A 22263-nucleotide genomic window follows, 5' to 3' on the forward strand; every position below is an offset into this window, starting at 1 on the left:
GTGATAATTTATAATATTTTGTGATTGCAATTGAAGTATTGACTTTTATTATGCTTATGATATTCATAAAATTGTGTTTTCTCTTCTTATATTGTTACTTATATTCATGCATTCATGTAAATTTCGATTGGTCAAAGCACGAAGACATATTTTTATTTGGTATAAAAACATAAACAGTAGTTCAACAAAATCAATACAAACATTGTATATAGTTATATGTACTATTTATATTATATATTATTATTTTTTCGTGTTAACAGAATTTAAAACTTTATCCAGTAAGCTTAACAATTGTCTGGGGAAATGAATGACGCTATAAATCTTATTTGTTCAACCGCCCGAAAATCTAGTGACTTAGGTGAACTGATCGATTGATGGTTCTAATGCATTACTAGAAATTTCACAGCGTAAGCTTAAATCTAACGAGTAATCAATAAACATTTTCTTAAATCAAATTTAATTTATTTTTGGTTTTGTGAAGAATTTTAATGGATATAGACTTTCGATAATCTTCAACATAGTCTACGTCCTATATGGCTATTGGCTATATAGTCTCGTACTTTTTTTTGACTGGACATTTTACGCACGACGTTCCGATTTTGAGCTTGATCAAAAGATATCAAAAATTAAGGATCGAATAAAATAATCTGAGACGTGACAGATGAGAATAATTATTTTTAAATTTATTAATGTAACTCAAATTCGACGAGTATTTAATAAATAAATTGAGTTTTATTCGAATCTCCCATGGTTTTCGATTTGCTAAACAATGCGATATCATACATAATATTTATATTTATTTTATTTTAATTATTTTTACGCCAAATATTATTGATGTTGTATCTTAAAAATCGCACTTTCACATTTGAATTTTTTTTAGAAATAAACAAATGTAACTGCATTTTAATGGCATAGGTACCTTATGATGTCGGTCTAAAAATGTATATAATATGTGTTATTTAGGCCTGACATTATTCAACCGCATAAAAATATACAATAATATGGTTCAGTGACCATATCCGCAGAGTAGTGTTCACTACAGTTGGCATTAGTCCGACGTGAAACGTCTGACAAAACCAAATGTATACGTTTGGTAATAGCTGTATAACAAAATAAATTCAGCTAGCTTTGTGGAAATCAGAGAAAAATAATTACAAATTAAATTTATCCACCAAAAATATTGTAGTAAACAAGTAAATAAATTAAATATTATATGATATTAGTCTGTGTATGATATGTAAACGTATAACAATACACGTACGATCTTTGCTTCTGCCTTTGTAATACGCACTACACTACTAACCGACAAAATGTCAAGTAATTATAATTATTTAATAAGTCTTAGCACAAACGAATTTAAACCAACACAATGCACTTAACTTAACTCTACTTGTAATATAGATTATTATACACTTTTCCGTTATCCCAAGTATTTTACATTTTTCAGATCACATGCATTTCCAAAATAGTTACTGACGGTATTTTTGTATACCTACATAATATTTATCAGTATTTTTCACTAAAAGCTGAATTTTATTTAAGTAATAAGTGAAATTAAAAACAAGTTTTTTATTTCAATAATAATCAAGTTAGATTACGTATTATTACATATACATGATTAATAATATTTTGTATATTATTATTAATTTCGATGTCAAAATATTCATTTTTTCTTAATTCCGGTCAAAGTGAAAATTAATACATTTTATTATAATATTATCATAGTAACTATCTATAATTAATGATTTAAGTTTAACAGTACATATTATTATGAAGTGATTTATGTATTTTATGAACTTCTATCATATCTAGTTAAGATATAATATATAAAAATATAAGTGTAAAAAACTAGAAAACTCACTCTGCTGTATAGTGGTTTGTTTTATTGTACCTCGTCACTTGTTAGATCATGTCATATACTTTCGTCTTATGAATTGCCTATTATAATATAGCTAAATCTATAAAATAAAAGGACAAATGTGAATTCATACTCGAATAACCTTTTTACCTTTAAATAAAGTATAGTGTAATCTTCTACACTCATCTTCTTATTTTACTACACGTAAGCTTAGAATGTCTCAATAATCTCGGATTTTAGTGGAAAAAAATATAAACTCTTATTCGATGGAATGTTATTTATCTTTTGAAAAGTTTTAAAAACATAAAATGTTTAACACTATATTTGGTCAATACAAAAATTTGAGTCTTCGTTTTAATAGTTGGCCAGATAGGTAATTGAAAAATCAATAGAGCTCTTAAATTTTCCAAATATTTATATTACCTAGAAGTACAACGAACAGTAATTTGATTGAATTATTATTTAATCATCTTGAATCAACGTATAAACTACTTGTGTTTGAACAACAAAACACTTATACGATGATGTTGTATGATGTTCAATACTTCAATGTCACAATTTTATTATTGTCCTATTCGATGAAATCACACAATACCAAAGGCTCGATACAATACAAGATTCCAGGTTGACTTATACATAATATTGTTTTTAATTATTATTTTTATCAATTATAATAATTATCAACGTTATAATACTATTATTATGGTTTCAATATAATTATAATATCATGTATAATGCTAACATCATAGACTAAGATTAAAATATTAATTAAACTCTAAATTTAACCTGAGTAAGTAATAATAAGCCATAATACCTATATTACCTATAAAGTACAATTTTCTTTACACTTTTAAAGCATACAATTACGATTATTAATGGATAAGAAAACATTTAAAGTTTGTTTAGGTTCCTACTTATATAAATATTTAAAAAAATAATAAAAAGCAGAATAGTAAACATTTTACCAAGTAGATAGCGTTACTGATTTTCACTGAGCACTAATTGTGTAGGATATATTGTGGAGAAAACAACAATATATTACTGCCCGATTCATCGTTATCTTCTCACAATATTATTCCCAGTTCTTTCTATTTAACTGCGTTAATATTACTTATAATTAATTATTATTATTTTAGGAAAATCGGTATATAATATTTCAAAATTAGGTATTAATAAGTTATAATTTTGATTTACCTACCTTCATTAAAAGGTTTGTAGTTTGTGCTGAAGATAAGGATTTTTTTATAATTATTAAATATTAAAATAGTAATATAAAATATAAATATAATATAAGATGACAACTATACAATAAAAATAAATAAATAAAACAGAATTATACATGTAAGTAATAAAAATCGACAATATACATATTTTTATACCAACAGACTATTGAACTGGAGACTGGCGTGTATTGCAACTTTTTATATTATATTATACATACATAATTATACATAATATAATATATTTGGCTCAGATTGATAGGAAAAAAATTATTCTATTACAATTCGAGGTCTATCGTTCACCAAGGTATAAATTCTAATATCGTTCACCACATATAAGTATTTATTAGACATGGTAAAATGTCATAAATATTTTATTTCTTTTTGTGGTGTTCATTATTCATTTATTACGTAGTATTTCAAATTTTAATTTTTTAATAAATTTTAATAAAATTATTGTTTTTGAGTAAAAAATCTTAAAAAATAAATACAAGATTCTTCATAAGCTGTTCTTGCAGGAATATAAAACTCCTAAATAATTCATAATATACTTATTTTTTTTTTTTAAACATTTTAAATGTTGTCGAAATTCAATATTTAAATAAAAAATAACAGCTGTAATTTCTCTGTAATGTGTATACTTAAAACATTAATGAAATATTCACTCACAAATATCTCAAATATTGGGTGAATACTATGGTGAAAAATGCAAATCCGCTGTGAACATAAAAAAATATAAAATATACAATATACTTACTACCTATAGGTACCTACTATTTTTTGAAGTATTAAAATAAACTATAATTTGCTAAGGACTTATTTTTTAGCGAATAAATTTCCGGTTAAAAATCATGTATTTTATTAAGTATTTAATTCAATTAATTCAATTTTTGAAATTATCGTATTAAGTCGGTAATAACCAAATCTCTAAAGATAGTTTATTGTCTAAAGGTTAATTATATTATAACAGACTGCATAGTACATATAGTGCACATGTTATCTACTATAATTACCTTCAAGTACTTATACCATATTAAATTTAATGATCTATGACTACGACAGTATCTGTATTGAACGTATGGGAAAAGTATAATTGTCTTTGCATGTGCAATTAATACTTAATGTAACAGTTATTGGCTAAAACAGGTGTGTTAAATTTAAATTAAATTAAAAAATATTATTGTGTACACAAAAATGATTCTGAGTGGTGACTGTGTCAGTAACTATTTCTACACATATATTTTATTAGTATAATATTTGTATGAGTTATATATTTGTTTATTAGTACGCAATACATTAATTATACTAATACTACAGGAAGAATAATTATTTTCCATCAAAAACAGTATTTAACAGAAATCATTAAATCCTAAATTATGAAGATTTAAGTTTTTCGGCTCTAAAATATAATAAATAGATAAAAAAAAAACAATAATAATAATAATAATAAATAACAACAGTAGGTATTCAATTATTGGAGAGTTATTACATTCATCACTCCAGTTTGATAATAATTGAGTATTCAGTTGCAAAAATTACTATTAAAAAAAATTTCATTTAAAATTTAAAAACCCGTTTTCAAAATTTAGGTTATCAAATATTACATTTTTTCTTAGGATAATTAGGTCAAAATACTATATTTTTGTTTGACGACTTTTCACACAAAATTATAACTACTGCAATAGCAATAGTACATATTTCTACTTAATATAAATATAATAACTCTTTTAATCACTTCTGCCTCTTTAGACATTTCTGGTTATGCTATTGTTAGTGATTATATTATATTTATTAAGTTAAATATTAAATGTAATCGATTAGTTATCAAAAAACCTTAATGCTAAATAAATATGTTACTTTTCGTTATCTAAATAATCGAAATTATTTGAAAAAAAAACAAGAAAGTATATTTTTTATTTTTGCAGTGTCCCACTGTCGGGCACTGTTCCTAGTATATAATACAACAACGCAGTATTCAAAAAACATGTCAATTTTAAAAACTTTCGATTACCATCACAATCTCTCAGTTACACAGTCAAAGTAAATAATAGTTCATATTGTATTGATGCCAATGGCAACAGTCCAAAATGTTTTGGTTGTTGCCGAGAAACTTCCCAAACTGTCCAAAGGTTTTATTTATGTATAAATGGGTGAGCTTAAATCGAGTAAAATGTAATAACATACTATGCATGTAATAATATTATCTATTGCGTATTGTCAAATGTGTGTGTTTGTGTGTATTAATAGTATTATAGAAACTATCGTGTTTAAGAAATTGATAGCTAAAAAAACAAATGAAAAAAAAATAAAACTAATGCGTTGGATGTCATCATCTATGATCATAATAATATAATTGCGTTAAATGTTCTATCGTCACGTTATTTGTTGTTATTCAATATAGGCTGACTGCAGTTATGAGTATCCCATAATGTAAAAAGTCGTATCAGTACTCTATGTCGGTGAGAACGTCTCAAGTTGTTTAAAAATTGTTTTAGAGCGACTTAAAAATATCGTATTTCCTTCGTTTACACTGTACACTGTATATGTTATCCATAATATTTTATTTTATAATATGATGAATACAACAATAATTTTAATGACTAACGATATGTATGATTAAAAAGATATTTTATTGAAACTATCTCACCGTCTGTGGGAAAAAATTTCAAACTATGTATAATATACATAAGGTTATATTTTTATTCTGAAGGTACCTATATAATAATATATATAATACGTATCAGTCTAATAAGATATAAGATTATGTATTCTGACCAAATTGTTCAAAGAATTCGTTACCGAATAAATGCGTTATTAAAACGCATTACCTAAGTTGTAAACCATATAAAATAAAGTTATATTTTGTATAAAAATATCTCTAATTGCCTTTAGTATCTTTTAGACTTATTTCAATATCAAGATATCCTAATGATATTTAAACCTAAAACATTTTTGAAATAAGTAAGATAAAAGAGCTTTATATAAATCGTTATTACTTATGTGTAGTTTTTAATAGCTACACGTATTATAGTAATATAACTTCTACACTCATAACATTTTTAAGTTTTACACAAGAGATTTGTTGTTCAGTATTGAATTTTTTCTTAGAATAACTTCACTCCATTATATACTTTACAATAAATAATTTATTGTGCAATAGAAGAAACAATATTACACCAAATTCCATCACAAATTCACTCTGCAGACGAAAACAAACTGATATTTTAATTTTTGGCATTTTGAAAATGTTACAAATATAATGTAGATATATTACATTTAGTTTTTAACACAACAGAAATATGTAAATAGTGAGTAAATATTCGACAACATAAATTCAAATGCTAATTTCTAGGTATTAAGTTATTTAAAGAATCACAATGTTCGTTGTCAAGCTGTTGTGCTACATTGCTACTTGCATATAATTTGACGAATGATGAAAAACATAATTTAATAGTGGGTTTTCATTGTTTTCAATAGATTCGTTATTGTTCTTTAAATTAGTGTAAAATGAGTAAAAATAACTGAAAATGAAAATAAATGCAGAACAAAAATTAATTATTTACATTCGTATGGCATTTAAACACATTTTTAACCATGAAAGCATTGTCTAAGAAGTCCCCCCCCCCAAAAAAAAAAAAAATTACTTACTTAAGTATTGCAGCTACGAATAAGCAACGAATTAACGCTAAGAGTAATATAATATTCTACAATAACAGAGCAGATGATGTAGGCGTATAGCTATATATTATTTTAGCCTTGATTACTGGCGAAGCAAGAGATGATCGTGAACTCATGCAGCACGGGTCGTATAATGTCTGCGGTATTCTCTATACAAATACTAAGTAGGTACTAGGTACCTACTATTGAACGAGTGGATTATACAAACATTACAAACAACGAATTAATTGAAAACCCACCTGCAGCAGACACGTGTAATGGTCCCGTTCAGTTGTGCGTAATGTTTGGATCGTGTATTATAATTTATAAATTGCTTCTTTAGAGGGACACACTAACGTACAATTGATTCAATATTTATTGTACATGGCAGGTTTACAATAATACAATTATGAAGGTATGGTTTAATAAGCACCGGAAATTATACACGCGTAGGAGCCACTAACCAGTATATAATATTATACTAACTGTATTAATACCTCTCTGGCCTCCTACCGCAGTATAAACATAAATTTTCGTAAAATAAAAAAAACAAAACAAAGTTACATCTTTGTACGTCAATACGAAATAAATTCGTGTATAAACACTGTGAGCTGTCAAATATTATTATAAGCGACAGTATTTTTAAGTACTTAAGGAAAGTGAGTGTGACAATCAAAAATATATAATAATATTATATATATATTACATAAAAAAATATCAAGTTGAAAATTAATAGATAAATATTCAACAAATTAACATTGAATATTTAGTTCAAATGTAAGATAGTCGTAGATTTGTTTTTGTAAAAGAACATAAAATGTCTAAAATGTCCAATAAACATGTTGAAGCATTTTTAAAAATATAACAGTAGGTTGTAAGTATACCTACTTAACTTATATTTTTATTATAAAAAAGAGAAAAGCAATAGTAGAAGAGTTGTTGTGAAGTAAAAATGTTGACCCTTTATCAAAGGGGAGGCTGTCCAAATCATGTGTGAATGCGTAAAAATACTTATCTCGGTGTAGATAATATAAACAATATGAATGTTATGAGTTAGCACTACAAATGTGAAATAATGTGATAAAATTACCTTTTCCGACCATTTTCAATACAATTTTACTTCATTGATATAGGCATGAATAAAAATAAGATAGCTAGAAGACAAAACCAAATTGCAAATGTAGAAAATTAGTGCATGTGTACGGAGACGATAGCTAACACAGCGCGATCAGGAAAAGTGTGTCGAACATCACGTCAGGGCCGTTTAAAATGACTGATTAGTAGGTATCTTAAGGTAGTAACAGCGATCAGGGTGTTGCAGGAATGTTAGGATATTGCTTGTAAATAAATATTTTTTTCCTTGTCATATTTGTATAATATTTTTTTTTTGTAGTTCGTTGTTTTTTATGTATTTATAAAATATATATACAGAAATTGTTTCATAATAGTGTTTGTATAAATTATATTCTCGTATTATTTTGTTTTCAAATAATTGCACAATTACTTTATTTATAATATAATTTTTAAGTAAGAGTAAAAAAAAAAAACAATTAAGTATCTTGCTCAATTAAATTAGTTACATGCAATTCTCTCGAGAATGCATCATTTCACCAGCCCTTATATATAGTTGAGTGTCTATTAATTGATGCCTACAAACAACAGTATTAGGTACTGTGCAAATATAATATAGAGAACATGTCACATGTGAACTTCAATAAATCGAAAATGTTCTAATCTCAAAGGAATCGGAATTCATTGCGATTGCAGTTACACTTTGTTTATTTAATTGTGAGGTGGCCACTGGCCAGTCATGTCATAATAACTTTTATACTAAATAATTAAATGCAATGACACACTAACTGCTGAAATGATGAATAGTAAGTAGTTCGAAGATGTGACTCTAACCACTTCACATTAACAATTAATATTATTATAAGAGTGATTCACTGCAAGCTTGTTCAAATCTTTTAATAATTGATTTATTTAAGCTCTGAGACTTTTTTTTTAATAATTTATTAAACTTTTAAACTTCAGATACTACTTGTTATTAGTTATTGACTAACCGTTCAATTTTTTGTATTTATACATTTTCAGAAAGATATCCTGCTTGAAAAAAAAAAATAAAATGTACATTGCGATTTAAAAATATTAACAAACTTAAGATAATAAAACATGTTTTTTTCAAAAATATTGTTTTGTCATTACTTAAAGTTATGTGAAAAAAGTTCAGCTTTTTGATAAAATATTTACCTTTTAAAATAATTGTCTTGAAGCTAATGACTATTAAATTTTTTACTTTACTAATTTATTAGGTAGTTAACAAATAATTAATGAATTTCCTTGGTCTAAAATTATTAAAACTCGTGAGTAGGTACAACGTAAGATCTCTTGAAGCATTTTAACAATAATGTTTTCTCCTTTTCAGTTGTTGTAATTAACCGTATAATAGAATGTTTGCTTATACAGACACACAGTGAGTATTTCGAATCTAAATTTTAGACGATGATTTAGAATTACTTGATTTTGTTTGAGTTTAATATGATAGGTATAGTGCGACAAGCAACGATGAAAAATTAATTCAATTAATTTTGAATAAAAGTAATTAAAATGTAGTATACCTACCAACCTACCCATATTTCACGATATTAGTTGTTATCAATCAACAAAAAAATATATAGGTTATAATATATTATAGGTAACTAGGTATTATTATTTATTATGTCGGTATAATGTGGCGATATTAATATTATACGCACTGATTTCCACCACAAGTTTAGGGCGTTTAAACTTTCCTGACACACTGGATAACAACACATAATGATATAAAATATATATCATAATACTAGTGTATTATACTTGCATTACTTCTACGTTATCTACGATCTGCTGCATTTCGCGTGTCTCATATCGTTATCATCGACACGCCGAAACTCAAATATTTATTCCGCCGAATGGTCTCTGCAGACAGGTATAAATTATAGGTTTCCATTGTTATACGAGTATAAAATAATATATTATATTATGTATCTGAACGTTTCGCTTATGTGCGGCTCCTTGTAATAATATTATAACGACTATAGTGCGTGTCTCCGTGCAGATATTGCACTATTGCAGCAGCTTATTTTATACGCAATAGTTTTTCTTCGTCTGTGGTGGTTCTTTTGGAGTAAACTGTAGTTAATCTGCTTGAAAGTAAAATTAATAATAATTCCAATACGCCGGTTCCATTTGAAATACAAAATGACTAACGGTTCGTACACGTACATTATTATGCTATCACTCACGCGTATATAATGTAAGCTGGAATAGTCAGTAATATACTGACTAGTAGTATATTTTATTTAAAAACATATTATACAAAAAAATGCTTAAATGACATTTCAATTTTAAATGTGTATACTAAAATAAATACAATGAAATAAAAACATGACGTTCATAACCTGCTGTAAAAATCGTATAAATTGATGATTTAAGTAAATATCATTATCGCCACTAACTTGAGAGCAAAATTATACTATGAAATATGAATTAATAATAAATATGTTATTATTTTAACCATATTGTATTATGGTGTTTACACAAAGAACGTATGGCACATAATTTTACGACCAATAATTTAGTGTAATCAAATTAGGAATTAAGAAAATTTAGTATTTTACTTTATCATTTATATGTTTTTAACGTACCTTTAAATTATATTATGTTCTTTACACCTGTGTGGCTGTGTTTATGTGTACCAATTGTAACCTACAGTGACTCATTAAATAGGCCTATAAAGGCGTTTTAATGTTTTCTACAAACTAGGTACGTAGTGTGCCAATGTTTGAGTATGATGACAAGTCATCATTACCTATCAATATTATTATAGTTATATGTAAATGAGTTCGAAAACTATCATAATAGATCTTTTGCTCGTTTTGGAAATGACCTGAAAACTAATTAGAATGGGTTCTTTCAAGTTTCCGACGTACTCATTAATGCAGTAAAGCAAAAATAATACTAAAAAAGGATTTTAATTTGTCATTATGCCTACTTGATCTACTTTCACATGTTATAGATTTCGTTACATCATTACCCAACAGAGTTATAGACATCATAATACGAAATACATTATACAGTACGAATATCACACAAGAAACCATCCCTGTTTATCCACTCCAAAACAGTGTATCGTTTATCAAATATTATTATAATGTTGTTATTGGCAAACAGGATACAGGATGTGTTTTAAATCGTACACGTTATGTTATAGTCACGCATTGACGCATTGTATAAACAAAGTACTAGTATAGTTATGTATTTAGTACGATGTCTTTACAAAAACATTTCGGAAACGTCAATAATATATATATCGATAAAACTTGTATATTGATATTGTAGATTGATCGTTTTAAATTGTGTTGACATTTTCGTCGGCGGGCTTGTGGATATAGCCAAAGATAATACCACTCGCAGAGCTATTTAGATAACATCGTCGTAATAATAATATCTATTACACATATCACGAATATAGTAGACATAGTAGATACTCCCCCCTGAGCTTCCGAGAAGTTCCATAATTTTTCACAGCTGTATGTCGCCTTATATAATAATTTAATTTTACACAAATGTGTTGTGCTAGCTGCAGCCAGTAGTCATTGTCGAGTAAAACATACATTTCCCTTGTTACACAGAATTAATAATATTAGCATAATAATAGTATGGTATGATTATTATTATACGGTAAAAGATTTTTTGGTCAAAACAAATAGAAAAATATTGTTCCTTGGCCGGTGGTCATAATATTTTCTGGCTTGTCACGATGACGTGTTAGGACTACGAAGGGACCAATACAATATAATTATTATTTAACTGTATCGATGTGTCAATTTGACCAGTCCATTAGTGTTAAATTATTCGAAATAATATTATTATAGTTGCAGCATTAATTTTGTGGTGAATTTTAGTCATAGTAGGTATATATTAGGTAACCTATAGTAAATAAGTTGTAAATTGTACTTGATATTTCAAAATTATATAAATATAATATTTCACGTTGAAATAATTGTCGATTTAAACGATAATTGTAAATTTTACTCAGTTTCAAAGTTTAAAAACTTAATATTATTGTATGGCTTATTATTTTTTAAATTACTACCTACGCGTTATACATTATACGAGTATGTACCTATTTCAATAATTTAAAAAAAATTACGATAATAGTGAAATGTTCTGCATATTGTTATAAATACCATAATCGTATTCAAATGAATTATGATTAAAAAAAAAAATCGATTTTAAACATATAAAATAAATTAAATTTAAAAAAAATATCAACTTTTCATACTCTTATTGAATTGAATGGGCTAATATTATATTTGTATATATTTATTACGGATTTTTGTCCATTGCCAATTTGTTGTTTATAATATAAAAACATCGTTTCAATACTCAGAAGTAAGTTGATAACCCGATTGTTTCGATTTCAAATTACCTATATAGGCTATATACCACATATACAACATATACATATGTATATATGTGTACTTGCTTTTGTGTTTGTTATTTTTATTTACAAAATATTACACATATACAGTAGAATTGGGTTACTGACAATATGTCGTCGAATCGTCCATGTAGTATGCTTAATATTAAATTGGTACCTACGTCACAGATAATAATAAGTATGTTGAAGGTAAAAGTACCTGTAGTAGTTTTGGAAATGGACAAAAAAGGTTTAAAAAGGTGTATTTGCGTTCCAATGTGCTGACATGGGTTAAATAAAATTTACCTTTTTACGTTGCTAAAATGACATAATATAGTCTGGTTGCTGAATAAGAAATTGCCTGAAGCGTGTCAATTATACCTTTTTAAATATATTATATATGTTTTCTAATATAAAATAAAATTATCTGCTACTACTATTTACAATAAATAATATTATATTATTTATAGTGTAATAAAACACCAATATGGATATATATTTTGTACTTTCTTTTTGCTTGCTCGTCAAAATATTATATTATTTATAAACTTTCCTAGACAAAGTAAAACCTAATAAAATTTTATAATATTAAGGATTTATACAATGCACATAGTATAGGAATCATTTCGAAAAATTGTATGATGATATGCAATTTTAAACAGAACCAATTCCGTATTATCCATATTTATGTTAAGCTTATCGGACCAATAGTAATTAATGGAATTCAATTCACGTACGTATTATGTAATGAACTTTGTTACTATTAATGCATATAAGTACCTATTTAACTTTAATTGACCCATTTTTAAAATACATCTGATAACGTTGGGAAATTGTGTGAAGATTAAGTTTCTAAAATAGTTTTTAATTTGTAATAATCAAATCACATATTAAAAAATTTTAAAAATTAGGTAATTTGAAGTTATTTAGATTATAATATGCCTTTATACTTATAATATGTTTGATGTTAATAGTTCTAAAGAAAAGATTTCATTTTTAAATATTCATCAAGTTTAGTTAAAAAATTTGATAATATATATAATATATATATATACATATATTTGGAAATTCCAATATTTTATGAAATCAAAAAAGCTTATATACAATCAATAATTATATCCAAGTGCTCACCCTTAGTTATTTTTATTTAAACACCAATATTTATTTATTTTTATTATTTTAAAACTTATATTATTATCTTTAAATATTAAAAATGTTCTAGATACTAAATTTACATTTTATATAGGTAATATCACCACTGCATCAGTAATAATATTTATTTATCGCTTTTTACCACGGATTAATATACTAAATACTAATCAATATATTAGTAAATAATATATATGTATATATTATGTATATTAATCCGTGCTTTTTACTTATTAGTTTTTTTTAAAAAAAAAACCTTAATATTAGTAATATTACATGTATTTTCACTTTTTTTATATTATAGTATGCTCTTCGATGGTACTTAAAAATATCATCATCTGTGTATATTGAATAATACATATTATTATTGTTATGTATTAATGTGTAGACTACTGTAGTGACGAATCACGGACCATTGGGAAACCTACGTATAAATAATGGCACAATGGGGTTGGTCGGAGAGGGTAACAAATCGGAATAACAATATTATTGTATAGAGTTAGGTGTACCTTTTTGGGATACCTATTTATAATGTATAAGGTAAGTGTCCCTGAACACGTGCATCCATGTATAATATATATATTATATAAATATATAGTATATATTATATATACTGTATAAGTATAGGTTATTAATACATATAATAATATAGTATCAATGACTGCTTGGTGTGAATAACCCGAGGTAGATGATCCATTTATACCATGGTTAAATTAATTTTATGATTCAGTTTTTTAAAGAAAAATTTATACGTTGACCTAGTGAAATTATATGGTTTAAAAATTATATGTTTTATTATCTAAAAAACTAACTAAACTTTAATTTTACTAAATATTTTTATTTATTTTTTACTTAAACACTTTTATCGTTGTGATTTCTCAAAATTATTTTTAATTTCATAAACAGACATAGAATAGGTACTTTTTTTAAAAATGAATAAATAGATTTTTATGAGTACTCGTTTAATATGCATTTAATATAGTACATTTTTGAGCGGTACGTTGAAAAAAATCGTGGTCCATTACTTCCGATTTACTATACTAAACTCAACGATTTTTGCATAAAAACGTATAGTATTTTAAATTTTTCAAAAACAAAAACAATAAAAGTTATTTTTGAAAAAAGAAAAAACTATACAGAAATCGAATTAGTAGTGTAGCCGCATAATTATTATCTATTGAACGTACCACCCTATACATCATACGAGATATACGTAAAGAAATAAATAAGAAGAATATATTAACATAACATTATAACATGTTATACAACAACAACAACAACAACAACAGCGACGACTATTGCGGATTTCAGAGTGTCATATCGACACGCACGAATAGTCTTATCGAAACCATAACGATAACGATGACGACGACGACGACGACGACGATGATAACGGCGGTGCAGCAAAAGAGGGACGTAAAACAAAACGAAACAATAATAATAATAGTAGTAAATTTGTAAAGGGGATCGGCGGCGGCGGCGGCGGCGGCGGTTAGCTCAGCCTCGGCCGGCTTGGCTGCTCGTCGAGGGTTTTCATATTATATATTGTACATAGTGGGCGCGATGGGTGATCGTCGTCGAGTGGGTGGGTGGGTGAGCGAACGGCGCGCGTAATGTATTATAATATGTATTGTACGACGGCGGCACCGCCGTTAGCAAAAGCAGCGCGGTAAAGGCCGCCGCCGCCACCGCCGAAAAAAAAAAAAAAAGAGAAAAAAAGGGTGTCGATAACTCGTGCGCCCGGCGCGGCGGCGACGGGGTTACCACGGTAACGACGCCGCCGAGTCGTCCGGGATCTCCCCTCCGCCGTCGTTCGCCGCACCATCTGTCATCCCTTTGAAAATCACGGATTTCTGATTACCAGCTCGCCGCCGATGATCGGAGCGGGGCCGCCGCCGACCGAGCGCACATTATAATAATAATAATAATATCGTATACTGCAGTCCGCGGCGGCGTGCGGCGGGGAGGTTGCGATCGCAACATAAGAGGGTGGTCGACGGGGGCGGACGCGGTCGAGAGCGTACTGTACAGCGAGAGAGGGCTTTATCGCCGCGCTTTATTCGGTTTTCCGGACCCGCAGAATCGGGGGACGGGTTTTCGGCGAGCGCGGCGCGGCGGTCCACACCGACACCCGTTATCGACTTTTACGCGAATCCCAAAACATTACGCACGCACGCACCCACGCGACACGACGTGCAGTATACGACGACACACGGGGCGCGCGCTTTGTCCCGCTTCATCTCGCCGACACCGCCGCCGCGGGATCACAGCCGGGAGAGACGTCGTCACCGCCGCCGCCGCCGCCGCCGCCGCTGCCGGTCCGTTTCCAACATCACGCCACGACGACGAGCCCGCGTGAATATTTAATTAATCGCACGACGTCTCCGAATATTGCATTGCAGCACACGAGGTACGTATATAGACAACGTACAAAATTATTAGGTATTATAATAATCATAGTCACACTCGCGTTATTGCGATTCGTCTAAAAACTCTCGAGTTTGTCGTTGTCGTGTCGTCGTCGTAATCACTATACGTCGTCCTCTGATGTTTGTACACAGGGATTCCGCCGTTTACGCCGCAGTCACAGCGACCACCGCCGTTTGTCGTCAAATAAAAAAGCCGTTTCCCGCGGACCGCGTAAGATTTTTTTTTTTTTTTGATTTTCAAATATTATCGCAAAATACTATATATAATATTTAAGTATACAATAAATATATCGTTCTTGTAAATCAAGCGTGCACGACGTACCCGACACTGCGTACATAAATCACGATGACATATATATAGTCTAAGAATGTCTATATTGTAGGTAGATACTTATTGTGTTGTGTTCATATTATTATAGTTTTTACCGTAATACTATAGCTCCGTTATTATGGCACACGAGAGTCGTGATATTTGTTTTACTCTTAGGTGCACGCACCTATTATAATATCTCACACGCGTAGTGTTACACGAATAAACGACGTTTTTTGTGTGTAATATGAGCACCTACTTGATAAAACTATTGTTGCGTGTGTATACGATGAGTTCCAATAGCATTAATATATTCGTTTGTCTGTCATCGATAATCTACATAAATATATTGCAATATCCCTGCAACGGTTAATGTTTATTTGAAAACCGAAAAATATCTATTCAAAATATTCTATTTTTTTAATTCTATGTTATTACATAGGTTATTGAGGCATATAGATGCACTGCACTTACATATATTTATATTTACACAGATATAGTTATTATATTATATTTGTTTTTATATTCAAACGTAATAGTTTGACGATTAAATAAAATTATTTGAAAATGAATTGTTTTTGTTTGACTGTTCGAATAATGGGCCTTTTTATAAAATGTTTAATATGACTATTTTTTAAGTTTATATTGCACTTACACCATTCCATAATTGCTGAATTATTTCATACTTTTTTTCAAAGTCAATAAAAAACGTTTTCGTTTTTCGGATATTTTATTCTACGAAAAACACGCACACGAGTACGACGAATGTATATAAAACAACTAAGTACCGATTGTGTATAGTGTATAAAGTATACGTACGTAAAGATACCTAATATACATATACATAATACTAGAACATTAATTATGATATTTTGCGTATACATCACAATATTCTATTTGTGATTGTTATTGTTTTATTATTCTTACGATACCATTAGGACGGTGGGTGACGGAAGTTGGCGGATGAGAGAGAAACGGATAATCGACGTTTTACTGTTTATAAATCATTTCAAATAATTTGTAATTTAAATTTTTAAGTCTATATATAATAATATATGAATATAATAGTCATCTAATAAAAACTAAATACGTGTGATTACTGATTAGTATAATAAACGATAATATACATTTTATTATAATTATGATGATAACTGATTCAATTAACTTTCTTAGACTGTTTCTATCATTTATAGGTATACCTATATGGCTATATATACAGTTGGAACTTTGGCATAAGACCACATTAATTATAATTTATAATAATATACATAGAAATTAAATGTATAGTAGAAGTTAGGTTTTTGAGATGTTATAATCATATAGGAGCAATTAGGAGGTGCTTACAGAATATTAGCACCCTCCAATAATTTTCGTGTTTATGTATCAAAACCTCTGCTTACAAAAAAAAAAAAAACCAAAAACAGCTTATCATTAGATAATCTATCAATCCATCAGAGTATAATGAATAAAACAATGTTATTCGACTATTGAAATTTTGTCGAGATCAAATCTATTTATTGAACAGTATTTATTATTTTCCAATTTCTACTAAACCCTGTCGTCGGTTACATTATAGTCAATAGTCATGTTCAATATCGACTTAATAACGACAATAGGATTGCAGAGTATTTATTAATGTAAACAGTTCCGTGCCTGTAGGGGTTCAATATAGAACAGGACAAAACAAACAGATTTGCCAATATATAATACATAAAAATATATATGACAAAATTAATTAAAGTTAATAATTTTCAGAACAAAATAGGCGTATAACTTTCTTATAAACTTGTAAATAACTCATATTTACCTGTAAATTATAATAGGTACTTATTACATTAATTATTATAAAATTTAATAAATTTAAATATTCAGTATTAAATTGTTACTAAACGTTTTTGCTCAGAAAACTAATAATATCTCATAATTCATATAGTTATAATTTAATTTAAATTTCGAAAAAAATCAGAGCTTAAGCACACCAAGTTATTTTTATTGAAATTACGCATATGGTTATAAAATATGATTCTTTTACATTTTAGAATCATGGATTTTACGTCTAGTTCTTTGGAAACAAATGGCACATATTTTGCATGTGAATCGAACCAAGTGCCCGGCAGACGAACTCCTCTAAGCGCCGTTGGACTGGGAGGATATTACTTCCCGCAACCATCTTCTGTGGCTTCCGATGAAAATAGTCCAGGACCGGCTTGCCAACAATTCAATAATGGTTCTGACAACAGGTAAACAAAATCTGTGTATATATGGTGTTGATTAAGTAAACGAAACGTAGCGGGTGAACATCATATGGTATTACATAGTATTTAAGTTTTTCAAGAAAAAATCCTAAGGTTATAAATTCATGTACATATGTGTAGATATAACTAAATATGCATTTTTCTCCAACTATATTAACATAATAACATAATATTATTCATTATATATAACATAAGCTTAACTATCTAGACTTGCCTTTATTATCTATGAATTATGAATAACGATACGAAATAGGATAGACAAATCGTTTTTTTTTAATTTTATTACTCATTGTTCAATGAGCATTATGGCAATATTAGATTCAATAGATTTATTAGATTCATTAGATTTTTAATGCAGTACAAAACACTAAAATCATAACCTCAACAACTAAATTTAAGTTGTAAGCCCTAAGTAAAAAGGAAATTTGTTTTAGTGCTGAAATATTATTTTCACTTAGGTAAAAATAAATGTTCGGAAATAAGAAATTACATAGTTTGAATTATTTTTATTTGTATACAAAATTAGGAGTGATTTTTAGTTTTTATCTGCTATGTATCTTGTGAGAATTTCTATTTATTTTTCTGTTTATATATAGGCATATATAGACAATCAGATTTCAAGTATAATTTTGGACTCCGAAGTCCGAATACAATCATTATAGATCAAAAACAATAATTCAAATATAATTAGTAAATACTAAATAATACTAGTTAGAAATGTATGATAGACCATAGCTTAACAAAATGTAATAAAAATATATGTTAACAAATTTTGATATAGAAATAGAATAGTTAATGGCCAATGGATATTATCCACCTGGTCACACACTTGGTCAATAATTATAAAATATAAATCACATAATAGTAACAACAGAAAATAATATATTTATTTACAAAAATGTAGATTAGGTAGGTATCTTATACAGATACAAGATAAAAAAAAAGTATCTATAGATATATTATAACACTGGTTTTAAATCACCAAAATACATTTATTATGCAACTAGTGTTAGTTGAGTTAGTTAACTGTTAGCTTAAAAAGTTGAAATATATATAGGGTGATTCTTTCATCAAACAATATTTATTGTTTCAAAAAGTATTCAATTTTTTCAATTTTTTTTCCAAGATCTATACTATTCTAGAATTGTAGAACTATTCTATTTTTCCACCCTTAACGTATATTTATAAGGTTAACCTATAAACGAGAAACTTTTGATTTTTGAAAGATCACTCTGTATATATAGATATAGGTTAAATGTAAAATCACGTTATTTACGGGTTATTAACGTTATTTGTTACGGTTAAGTTAAAACAAATTAAAACAAATTAGTATAAATTCACTATATAACGAAATTATTTTATTTTATTTTCACTTAGAATACCTAACAATGGTCAAGGCACTTCGACAATGTCTAGTGCAGGAGGCAAGTCTAAGTCCAAACAAGGCAAGTCTGTCCGGTTGAATATCAACGCTCGTGAGAGGAGGAGGATGCATGACTTAAACGACGCGCTAGACGAACTCAGAAGCGTCATACCATATGCTCACTCACCGTCCGTGCGAAAATTGTCGAAAATCGCTACGCTTTTATTGGCGAAAAATTATATTTTAATGCAAGCAAATGCTCTAGAAGAATTAAGAAGACTGATCACTTACATACAGGTATACCTGACAGTAATATTATTGCAAATCGCACATCTGTATATTGTTTTAAACTACAATGAACAATGATGCTCCTTGTCGCATAGCGTTTTGTGTTTTAGTTAAATTTATTTTTTTTTTTTTTGCTAATTTGCGGACATATTCTATTTTTAGGCTCAAGGAACGATGACAATGCCACCAGGTTTTGATCTACAGGCTTCGATGTATCCCATTAAACCTTCATTGGCTTCACCCAACGCTTCGCCAGATTCTCCACAGTCTTAACATGTCACACCGACGATTCGTTTTATAACAAAAAATATAAAAATATAAATTTATTGTAATAAAAATATGTAAACGACATTAATGAGTGGATTACAATTAATACTTCTAAACAAACGTCGCCGTGTTTTATGTGATTTTCATAAATTATTATAAATATTAAATATATATAAATTACACACACAATAATAATAACATTATATTATCATAGTCGTTATATAAATACCTACAAATAAATTTTATATTTTTGATCTGTCTGTAAATAAAGTAGGCGGACGTTTGAAAAAAACAGAATATTTTGTACATGAATGCACATCTTTGTAACATAATTTACTTACAATAAGTATAATGATTTTGTGTTCAAATATTCAGATTAAGTATTGCTAGCCTCTTTTCGATGTATAATTATAATGTAGAGTACCTTTATAGTTTATATCCCACACTGTAAACACATTTGTAATTTCAAATTAATAATAAATTGCTTAAATTGTCTATACATACAATTATATAGACAGTGGCGTGTACAACTAAATTCATGTAAATAATGACCGATGGCTTATTAAGTTAAAAATATATTTTATTTTAATTAGCACTTAAATAGTTTGTACTTAATAATATGTATTAATTTAGCTATACGTACTGCCATGCATACGATAAACTATTATTTAGTTTATAGATAGGAAAATCTAGTCATTTAAAACTTAATATTATAATATATTAATGCTATAATTTATTATTTGAAATTTCATAATTATAATGATACATTTTCATGCAATTATTGACTAGACTCATATTGTAATAGAAATAATTTTAAAAAAAATGTATTTTTTAATCTTAATCATATCCAATTCTTACACATAATATTATTTTATCAATTATTGTAAACAATAAAAATATATTTGTCTCATGTTGGAGTTATAGGCACTCAGCGATTTTGTTATTAAAATGTCACCACACATCCAAAAGTTGTTTGTATAAATCGTTTGCGACGTTTGAGTTAAAAAGAACTAGGTAGATACTCTGGTACCTAATCAGTTTAGCTACAGATATAGCTGAAAAATCAAATTTATGTGCGAGATAGAAGAAAGACAAAAAGAAGTTTTGTTGTGTTATAGGGTTTTTATTTATTTAATATAAAACAATTATTCCACATTGAAAAATATAAATATAATATATACATAATGTAAATAAATAATTTAAGTTTTTGTAAAAATTAAAAACTCAAATAATAATATTCTCTTCTTTATGGTGTATTCTAGTTGGTAATTACAAAATGTAGCTTGAGTGGTGTTCTTTTTAATGTCAAACCGTTTACTATATATTATCGTAATCATTGAAAAACCAACAATTGCAGTACTAATATACAACTTGTAAATTACTTTAAATTAATATTTAAATAAATTTAGGGCTTAAAATTTTAACTTTCTTAAGATGTTATTAAAATTCTCTAAATCAAACCTTTTAAAAAATAGATGTGTAACGTAATAATAATTGATTTTATTAGAATATATTAAAATAAAAAAGAGACTCTAATATCTTAAGAAAAAAAAACAAGTGTTGGAATATTAGACAAAACTAGATTAAAAAATAATATACGTGATATTAAACATCATTATAAACTCAATAAAGTTTAAAACTAAACAACCAGATTAAGTCCTTAAGTAAATTATTATATTTATCTTTGTTAATAATAATAATAACAATTAATACCCATAGCAGCCCATAAAACATTATAACAAAAATGTGTTCAAATCTATTTTTAATTATTAATTATTATGCTGTCTTTATAACATCAAAAAATAATACTACTAACGAAGGAAATCGCATTTTCAAATAACCTAATTCTATAATCCCAACACGCAATGTAGAAATATATTTTATAGTAAATTAATTATTATTATTATTATTATTTTTGTTTAATTTTTAGATAAATTAAATGATTATAAAAACAATTTCATATTATTGATATTTAATATTAAAAATACGTTCCGAAGAATACA

The 22263-nt window shown here is 27.6% G+C and overlaps 1 protein-coding gene across 3 annotated transcripts in view; it reads left to right on the top strand.

The window, feature by feature from the left end:
- LOC114133000 (class E basic helix-loop-helix protein 22) overlaps nucleotides 1-20861 on the top strand; it is a 43802-nt gene extending 22941 nt beyond the window's left edge. Inside the window, exons 1-5 of one of the 3 annotated variants that reach the window (XM_027998615.2) lie at nucleotides 15384-15758; nucleotides 15910-15988; nucleotides 18127-18327; nucleotides 19720-20002; nucleotides 20156-20861. In XM_027998615.2, the coding sequence (XP_027854416.1) occupies nucleotides 18131-18327; nucleotides 19720-20002; nucleotides 20156-20266 (591 nt within the window). In that variant the 5' untranslated portion in view covers nucleotides 15384-15758; nucleotides 15910-15988; nucleotides 18127-18130 and the 3' untranslated portion in view covers nucleotides 20267-20861. Of the gene's footprint in view, nucleotides 1-15383; nucleotides 15759-15909; nucleotides 15989-18126; nucleotides 18328-19719; nucleotides 20003-20155 lie in introns of those variants that run through there. The other 2 variants (XM_027998614.2, XM_050206401.1) reach the window with 2 other exon arrangements.
- Nucleotides 20862-22263: the final 1402 nt, after the last annotated feature.

This window comes from Aphis gossypii, chromosome X (genome assembly GCF_020184175.1).
Source record: "Aphis gossypii isolate Hap1 chromosome X, ASM2018417v2, whole genome shotgun sequence".
Taxonomy (NCBI): domain Eukaryota; kingdom Metazoa; phylum Arthropoda; class Insecta; order Hemiptera; family Aphididae; genus Aphis; species Aphis gossypii.